Here is a 9658-nt window from a genome sequence, read left to right on the forward strand (position 1 = left end):
ATTAGAAACAATAGCAGGTAAACTAAGCTGTCAGTATAGTAAATAAAATGATTTTGTTATGTTTTTCAGGTTGACAAAGTTGTTCGACAGCTAGAGAAAAGACCAAAATATTTGTATGTGGTGAGTGTATAATTAATATATTTTCTTTATGTCTTGTTTAGATATGTATTTGTAATCATTGGCAATGAAAGAGAAAGCACACCTGTAAGTACCGTGAATGAATTTCTGTAGTACTTAAAAATCGTTAAATATCATATCTAAAGGCACACTTGTGAACCTATACATGCTTTCAAGACACCAATTTTTATTTTAAAATACTCTTCGAAATCATATTGAATCATCTGAAAGTAGAAATAATGGAATTGTGGAATTCAGCATTACAAAAGTGCTGACTTAAGTTGTGATGGTTGCCTTACTGAACTGATGCTTTGGGTTAAAAAGTTGGGTATCATAAACTCCATGCCAGCATTTAGAAAGATGAATGGGTAATACATACGTTCTTGTATAACATGATTAACTTATATTTACAGTATTTGGACAAACTTGCAATGAAAGACCAGCAGTCAATCAAGTCATTCGCTACACAGATGGTAAAGCTATATGCCGAATATGACCGTCCCAAGCTCCTTCCATTTCTTCGCGGGAGCGTGCAATATAATCTCGATATGGCCTTGAATGAAGTAAAAGTTCGAGAATTCAAGCCAGAACTTGTGTTTTTGTTAGGTAAGTAAGTAAAGCTTTTTGAATTTAAACCAGAACTTATGTTCTTCTTGGTAAAGGAATTCATAGTTCACAAATTAAAGCCAGAACTTGTATTCTTCTAATGAAAGGAAGTTCGAGAATTCAAGCCGTATGTTGCGTTCTTATTATGTAAGGGAGTTACGGTTCGAGAATTCAAGTTCGAACTGGTTTTCTTGTAAAGTAATGAAATAACACTGTTACATTGGATTGTTTAGAACTTTGTTCAGTGTCACTGAACTGAACTGAACCATTGTCATGTAAGTTTTTTATTATCATTTAGGTCTTTTTTCAGGGGTTGGTGGGGTGGGGCTCCGTAGCAGACTGGTTAAGGTCTGTGTCTTAGATTCACTTGCCCCTCACCAATGTGTCATCGAAACTCTGCTTGGAATATGGGATTCTTTCATGTGAGGAAGCCATTCGGCTGTCATGTGGTAGGTTGGTGGTTCTACCTAAGTGCCAGCTCATGCCTGAAATGAATCACAGAGGAGCACCTGGAGTCTTTTTTTCCACTATGAAAGGTTTAAAAATGGCCATATGATCAATAATTGTGCCTAAATGACATTAAATCCAACAAAAAAAAACACAACATTATTATTGTTTAGTAACTGTTGCCACGGAAACATAGAGAAACTTACTCTAAATTGTCATAATATTGTTTTGTTCATTACATTTGAGCTGATTTTTGTTGCCTAATGTTGTAAATATATAAAAAGGTTTTGATGTGGTATTCTGTGTTAAGGCACATCAGTCTTACTTGAGAGCACTACATTGCATTTTGATTTTAACATGTTGGTCTGACTGTCCCGAGTTTTATTTGACTTCTTTTTTTGTAAAAATGCTTATTACTGACAGTGGAAAGTGTAAAGGTTATATGGTAATGTTACGCTTATCATCTGTCACAGTGACTTTTTGGAAAAATGTTTGAATCAAATATTTACCTGTACTAAAATTATGACATGATCTTTCAGTATCTCTGTAACAGAATTCCGCTTAAGTCTGTGCTAGGGAGCATGAGGTGTTGCATTTTTAGCTCGACTTTTCAAAGAAAAAGTAGAGCTATTGCACTTGCCCCGGCGTCGGCGTCGCCGTTGGTTAAAGTTTTTGATAAAGTCAAATATCTCTGTTACTATCAAAGCTGTTGACTTGAAACTTAAAATAGTTATTTACTATCAAAGTCTACACCAGAAGAAACAATCCCCATAAGTCTGATTTTAATTTTGACAGAATTATGCCCCTTTTTAACTTAGAATTTTTGGTTAATGTTTTTGATAGTCAAATATCTTTGTTACTATCAAAGCTTTTGACTTGAAACTTAAAATACTTATTTACCATCAAAGTCTACACCAGGAGAAACAATCCTCATAACTCTGATTTGAATTTTGACAGAATTATGCCCCTTTTTAACTTAGAAGTTTTTGTTAAATTTTTTTACAAAGTCAAATATCTCTGTTACTATAAAAGCTTTTAACTTAAAACTCAGAGTAGTTATTTGCTATCAAAGTCAGGAGACACAATTCCCATAACTCTGATTTGAATTTTGACAGAGTTATGTCCCTTTTTAACTTCGATTTATTTTACTGGCAAAGCTCTAATTCAGAGTCAAGCACTGAGAAAAGTCGAGCGCGCTGTTTTACGGACAGCTCTTATTTTTTAGCACCTATTATGAACAGACTCGATCAAACCGAGTATGCATTTAATTTGCCTGGTTGCATTCTATGCTTCTAAAGGGTTTTCTTACAGATTTTCTTCATGTTGCGTTCTAACAAGATTATTTTTGAATGAATGTTTTTGTTTGTTTAAACTTCACTTGTAATAGCAGTATCCACATTTAGTCCTCACTCCTGTCTAGTTAATTATGTCTCCCACCACACAGTGGTGTGGGAGACATATTGATTTACTCCAGTCTGTGTGTGTGTGTGTCTGTGTGTGTGTCTGTCACAAAGCTTGTCCGCACTCTAAGTCGAACATTTCTCATCCGATTTTCACCAAACTTGAACAAAATGTGTTTGACCATAAGACCTCGGCCAAGTTCGATAACTAGCCAAATCGGTCCAGGCGTCTTGGAGTTATGGCCCTTGAGTTACCAAAAATCGGTCTTTTTACTCTTGTCCGCACTCTAATTTGAATATTTCTCATACAATCTTCACCAAACTTAAACAAAATGTGTTTGACCATAAGACCTCGGCGAGGTTTGGTAACTAGCCAAATCGGTCCAGGCATTTTGGAGTTACGGCCCTTGAATTATCAAAAAATTGGCCTTTTTACTCATGTCCGCACTCTTAATCAAACATTTCTCATCCGATCTTCACCAAACTTTAACAAAATGTGTTTGACCATGAGACCTCAGCCAAGTTGGATAACTAGCCAAATCGGTCCAGGCATTTTAGAGTTACGGCCCTTGAATTACCGAAAAAATCCGTCTGTTTACTCATGTCCGCACTCTTAAGTCGAACATTTCTCATCCGATCTTCACCAAACTTGAACAAAATGTGTTTGGCCATAAGACCTTACCCAAGTTTGATAACTAGCCAAATCTGCCCAGGCACTTTTGATTTATGGCCCTTAAATTACTGATTGGATCCACTCATCCAGACCATCTAATTGGATCCACTCGTCTAAAACATCTAGAGAAACTAATATTTTTCATAGGGGCAGTTGTGGGAGACATGCGCTTTTCTCAAAAGCATCTCTAGTTTGAACATTCTTTTCACAGGTCGGACTGGTGACATGAAAACAGCTCTGCAGATTATAGTAGACGAACTTCATGATGTCGACCAGGCTATAGAGTTCTGTAAGGAACATAACGACCAGGAACTGTGGGAGGACCTTATTCATTATTCATTGGACAAGCCTAGTATGTACAGATATGTTATCTTTTAATAAGAGTGGAAGTGCCTCTTTGACTGAATTGTTAAGGTTGCAACTGCAAATTAATTTACTCTTACGGGGGCCTCCATAGCTGAGTGGTTAAGGCCACTGATTTAAATTGCTTGCTTTCATTGCTTTGGGTTCAAAATCTTGCTTTGGGTTCAAAATCTCTCTTTTGGTTCAAAATCTCGCTTTTGGGTTCAAAATCTCGCTTTGGGTTCAAAATCTCACTTTGGGTTCAAAATCTCGCTTTTGGTGTAGAATTCCATCATGTGATGAAGTTGTCTAGCAGGCTTATGGGAGGTCGTGGTTCTACCTGGATGCCTGTCAGTGCCTGAATTGGTGTCTGGATTGTCAGCCGAGGTCTGCTTCCATGATCAAAATCTGGATGGTTGTCTTATTGCAAAATAATTATGTCAGGATGATGTTAAACCGAACAAAAAAGAAAAAAATATAATTTGCTCTTAATGCAGTTAATAAGCAGTAGATAAACCATGAGAAGCCATGATTCATTTAAATGCCAATGAAATTTTGAATGAGACATGGTGAAAGAGGGGATATCTGCATTTGGTTGAACTTCAGTCACCTGAATTTGAAAAGATGAGTTTTTATCAGTCAAGATTTCCTACTTCATGCAGAAATACAAAATGTTTCATCATTTAAGTTAACATCTTCTTTACCTGTTTACCATGTTTTCTCTCAGATTTTATCACTGGTTTGTTGAACAACATTGGAACTCACGTTGATCCAATCATTTTGATCAAGAGAATTAGGACAGGTATGGAGATTCCAGAACTCAGAGACTCCTTGGTGAAAATTTTACAGGACTACAATCTGCAGGTTAGGAAATATTTTACATTGACAATGGTTTAAGTTAAGGAAGTTGCTAGGGTTTCGGTAACCAGACATCTAAACGCAGATTGATATACTAGTACAGTATTACTATTGTATATGGTAATTGAGCTTCAGAGGTCCGATTACCAGACCACTAGCCACTGCCTTTAATTTAATGTGGTGTCTGCAAAGTGAAAATGGGATAGCTAGATATATGATACTGTAGGTTAGGTTTTATTTGTGATTGCTTAATTTCACTAATATTTGCAAGCAGTGCCACTGGTGAATATCAGTTATGAATCTCTTAGCCTGCTAGTGGCAAGTGATTCTGCCTTTGCGACCAGTGCAGACCAAGATCAGCCTGCACATCCATGCAGGCTGATCATGGTCTGCACTGTTCACTGTCTGGGCAGTAAATTTTCAGTGAACACCCCTTAGAATAATAAGTGGTGCTGCCCAAATTGAATGATGGACCATTCCATTTTAGAAATTTAGCAGGCTAAAGGGTAAACAAACATTACTGCGAAAAATCATTTAATTTTATGTGCATAAAATTTTGTGGTTTCAGCAAGAAGCGTTCTTTCTTGGGAGAAATTAATCCATGGATCTCAAGTTAAAATGGCAAATATAAAGAATTGTTTTTCTTGTTTTCTTGAAATGTTGTGTCCAACTTCAGAAACAAAATTTAATGTTTAGTTTAGTTTATGCCACTCCAGTTAAATTTAGATCAGTAATGATGAAAGCTTCAGGCTTATTTGAACCACTCTCTAGTCAGCTTCCTGGAAAAACCAATACTGGTGCTATAAATATGAGAAGGCGTGGTCGTGCCCCTAGTTGGGCTCCAACCCACAACCCCTGGGTTGTCTGACTGTAACCATAGCCATAAGATCAACGCTATGAATGCTTGATTTGGTCTACTGTATTTATTCAGTACCTTTCAGAGTGTTTAGAATGCGGAGATTTCATTCATTTTTTTACTTTTTTAGATATCTCTGAGAGAGGGTTGCAAGAAAATTTTGGTAGCCGATAGCTTTGGTCTCATGAATAGATTAGTAAAGACGCAGAAAAAAGCCATATCAGTAGACAGTAAGTGACTCTGGTATTATTTTGTTCCGATGATTTTGCAAGTAGTCAACGTGTTTGCATGTGGTACATGTTTTTTTTTTTTGGAGAGACTAAGTTTGTTACTTAGGGAAATATTTGAAGTAGATAGTAGTTTTCTTTTTATAGTTATCTGAGTTTCAATGAAATTTGATTTGAATACTGCCTTGGTCATTAGTAATGAAGTTATTCAAAAATTAGCAGTTTCTATACAATGATACAAGAAACTCAAGGTTGTTTTGATGTTTCCTTTTGTTTTAGATATTTAGGTCTTAAAGCAGCATCCCTCTATATAAACATTGATTTAAATTGATTTTTTTTGGTCAACTTTGATATAAAAAGCATCAAGTCCAATATCATTCAAATTAATATCTCATGAGAAATATGTAAAGTATAGCTTTACAACCAATGTTTATTGATTTCAAAAATTTTGACTTAAAGCTGACGACGTATCCTTTTAAAAATAATTGGATTGACAAGTTATGTACATTGCCATTGACTTTGTAATATATTGTATTTTCTTTTATAAATTCATGTATTATGCATGAGAATTTATGAGTTATCCTTTAAATAAACTTTGTTTTTTTCTTCAGCTAGTCATGTATGCACGGTATGTCATGAAAGGATTTTAGTCACAGGTGAGTAATGCTGTTGTTATTTGACAACAGATTGTATACGTAACCACCTCAGTAGCCTAGTATTAAGAGGGCCCGCTTCCAGTTTTGAAGGTCGTTTGTTCACTCCCTGGCATCATAAAACCAAATACATGAAAAAAAACAGGTCAGTAGCTTTTTCCCTTGGCTCTCGGCATTATGAGGATAGTTCAAGGACTGGTCAGTCTGGTGACAGTATACTGTGACTGGATATAGTATCACGTTACTTGGCTACGGCATGATGTTTCAGCAAGGTAGCACTATAAAGTTGTGCATTGTGCTTACTGCTACAAGTAGACACCATTGTTTAAATGACTGATTTTTAGGCCCACTTATGCCCCCCTTCGAAGGAGGAGGGGTATATTGTGGTCTATGTCTTTTTAATAAGACGCTGAGAAGAACCTGAACACATGCACACAAACATACACTTCAGTATGTATTCTTTATTTGAGGCTTTCTGTCTACTGTATGATCCAGCTAATCCATAGCAGGGTTTGTTTACGAATTGAAGATTTATTCTGCATTGTCTGAACTGGTAATGTCTAATTATTCTATTTCAGAAACCCGCCATGCAAGTGATGTCATTGTGTTCTTTTGTAGCCACGCTGCCCATGAGCTTTGCCTCAACAGCACAACGGTAATACATGTATATAATTTCTTCAAAAACGTGTACCATAAATAGTATTTATAAGTTGGTGAAGATAACAAAGCCAAGCTGATGCTTTAACAATATTTTTTCATGGTTTGCACGTGAAATTGTGTCCGGTCAGCCACTTTGCTCAGTAGGTAGAGAACATCAGGTTTGATCTCTAGGAAAGTGGGTGTCCTCCGGAGCAACTGAATTGAAAATACTACTGTTAACAGTTATTTGTCTTTAACATCTGATTCATGTTAGGAAGTTGTCCCCTACCAGTGGAGAACACAGTTAGTATTAGTACTGAACCCTGAAACACTGGTTAGGTTAGCAGACTTCTATTTTAAATCTGAAATACTGTTGCAAAAATGTATCAGACTAAATATAAATATATGATGGCCCTTTTACTATGAAGATTATTGTCCAGAATATTGATTAAGTTATGGGAAGTATGCATGTATGTTGTGCCAGATTAGATTGTTTATTCATTTTTTGTCTGAATTTCAGGAAACTTGTCCCATATGTACAACACAGAGAAGAGGCCCAGGAAGAAGTACTATGATTAGAAAATAAACTCTCTATAATGTATAAAGCTACACCATACCATTCTGTTTTATAACCTACACCATACGGTAATGATAAATGTGATAGTGCTCCTGAAGTGAAATGTGCAATCGTTAACTGTTATATTAATTATACTTCTATTATTCTCAGTATATTAACAATTTTTTAACACTCTCAGTGACTGTAAAGAAAGAGTACAGACAAAGACATGAAGTAACTGAAATACAGTAATTTAGCTTTTGAATAAGTTTCTGCAAGGTATATCTAACGTGTTTCAGAGATGTGTTAATTCAACTTTTTGAAGGGTAAAATGAAATCCTTTCAAATTTTTTTGAAAGTAGCTTTTGGTATAGACTTGCTGACAAAAATATTTTTGCTAGATACCCATGTTAAGAACAAAATGTTTAGAAAGAAGTTATACTCCTAACATTTAAAAACAGCCAAGAAAGGATACTTCTGCATTGAACTTTACTAATATTTAAAAAAAAATTACTTCGGAATCTTTTATTTCTCGAGGTTAGGTAAATTCCGTAATTATTTTATATCAGTTAATATATAAATTGATATACATGTATACTTCAGCTGTAAAACAAAAAGTGTTGAACAGACTTTTATTTTACTGTGTATTAGCTGATGATATTGTTGTTGGCGAACTTAAAAAAAAATTGAAGTTTGTTGCAATAATTTATTCCTTAATGTTTGTTTCACCAATTCCGTAACAAGGGTTATCCATTAATTCTTTTTCTGAAAGGATGGTAGGGTCTTCCTCCATCATCAGAAGCCGGAAAGTCGCCACATGACCTGTACCCAGATGTGTCGGTGTGACATTAGACCCAACAAAAATTTACAAAACGTTCTCTCTGAAAGACTTTATAAATTTTATAAATATTCTGATTACATTTGAATTCATCATTATAATTATTTAAGTGTGGTATTCTTCCATATTTTGAGACATAAATTTATACATTTGAAAAGTTTTAAAACATCAAGCAATACTTAAATGTAATTCTTTTTAACTTTGAAAAAGAAAAAGAGAAATTTTCATGGGCCAAAAATTGTCTTGTAAATGGTGGGGTTTTTTCCAATGAAAGTTACACTTCAATTGATAAGGATGTAATGTACTCCATTACATTATAAATCTAGTAAGAGTGGTTGAAATGTTACATTGCCTTGAGTTTCACTGTAGATAGGAATACCCCCATTTCCTAGGTTGATAGTTCTGTCGGGGACACCTTGATCTGGCCTCAGAATACACTACCATTCACCCTGTGGGACACATGTATAGAGATGTACTACGGAGAGGAGCTGTTACAGTATCTTCAAAATTCGAGAAGCTTACACTACCACCCTTGCAGACCAATAAGTAATTATGTCTCCCACACCACTGTGGTTGGAGATATATTGATTTACTCCTGTCTGTGTGTGTCCATCTGTCACAAATCTTGTCCGCATTCTAAGTCGAACATTTCCATCCGATCTTCACAAAACTTAAACAAAATGAGTCATCGGCCAAGTTCTAATAACTAATCAAATCGGCTTAGGAACATAGGAATTATGGCCCTTGAATTACCGAAAATACTGATGCCAGTGATACAGGTCTTGGTGCATGGTTGACTGAGACACATAATGGAGAAGAAATGTCAATCTAGATGATTAGGCAGTTGTGGGAGACATACGCTTTTCTCAAAAGCAGCTCCAGTTAGTATCTGTAAAATAAGAAATTACGAAAAAACCTTGGTTACAGATTTGCTGAATCAGTCAGTAGTCAGATGTAAACTTGTTAAATTATTAATATATAATTATTTACTTAATAAAAAGTACTAAGTTGCAAGTACGTTGTTTTTGACTCACTCCAAATAGGAACAAAGTCATTCTTAAAGTAAGGTGTATTTTTAGCTCACCTGTGCACAAGGTGCTCAAAGGTGAGCTTTTGTGATCGCCCTGTGTCTGTCTCTCATCCATCGTCGTCAACAATTTAACTGTTAACACTCTAGAGGTCAGAATTTTGGCCCAATCTTAATGAAACTTGGTCAGAATGTTACCCTCAATAAAAGCTTGGACGAGTTCGATATTGGGTCATCTGGGATGATAAAAACTAGGTCACCAGGTCAGATCAAAGGAAAAGCTTGTTAACACTCTAGAGGTCACAATTTTGGCCCAATCTTAATGAAACTTGGTCAGAATGTTACCCTCAGTAAAATCTTGGACAAGTTCGATATTGGGTCATCCTGGATTAAAACCTAGGTCACCAGGTCAAGTCAAA

At 35.6% G+C, this 9658-nt stretch overlaps 1 protein-coding gene across 3 annotated transcripts in view; it reads left to right on the forward strand.

The window, feature by feature from the left end:
- LOC123531217 (vacuolar protein sorting-associated protein 41 homolog) overlaps positions 1 to 9226 on the forward strand; it is a 37304-nt gene extending 28078 nt beyond the window's left edge. For all 3 annotated transcript variants that reach the window (XM_045312010.2, XM_045312008.2, XM_045312011.2), the window contains 8 exons: positions 70 to 120; positions 531 to 723; positions 3455 to 3595; positions 4313 to 4449; positions 5430 to 5529; positions 6138 to 6182; positions 6758 to 6834; positions 7339 to 9226. In XM_045312010.2, coding sequence (XP_045167945.2) covers positions 70 to 120; positions 531 to 723; positions 3455 to 3595; positions 4313 to 4449; positions 5430 to 5529; positions 6138 to 6182; positions 6758 to 6834; positions 7339 to 7404 — 810 coding nt within the window. In that variant the 3' untranslated portion in view covers positions 7405 to 9226. The remainder of the gene's footprint in view (positions 1 to 69; positions 121 to 530; positions 724 to 3454; positions 3596 to 4312; positions 4450 to 5429; positions 5530 to 6137; positions 6183 to 6757; positions 6835 to 7338) is intronic.
- The last annotated feature ends 432 nt before the right edge of the window (positions 9227 to 9658 follow it).

Source organism: Mercenaria mercenaria, chromosome 11 (assembly GCF_021730395.1).
Source record: "Mercenaria mercenaria strain notata chromosome 11, MADL_Memer_1, whole genome shotgun sequence".
Classification (NCBI taxonomy): Eukaryota; Metazoa; Mollusca; class Bivalvia; order Venerida; family Veneridae; genus Mercenaria; species Mercenaria mercenaria.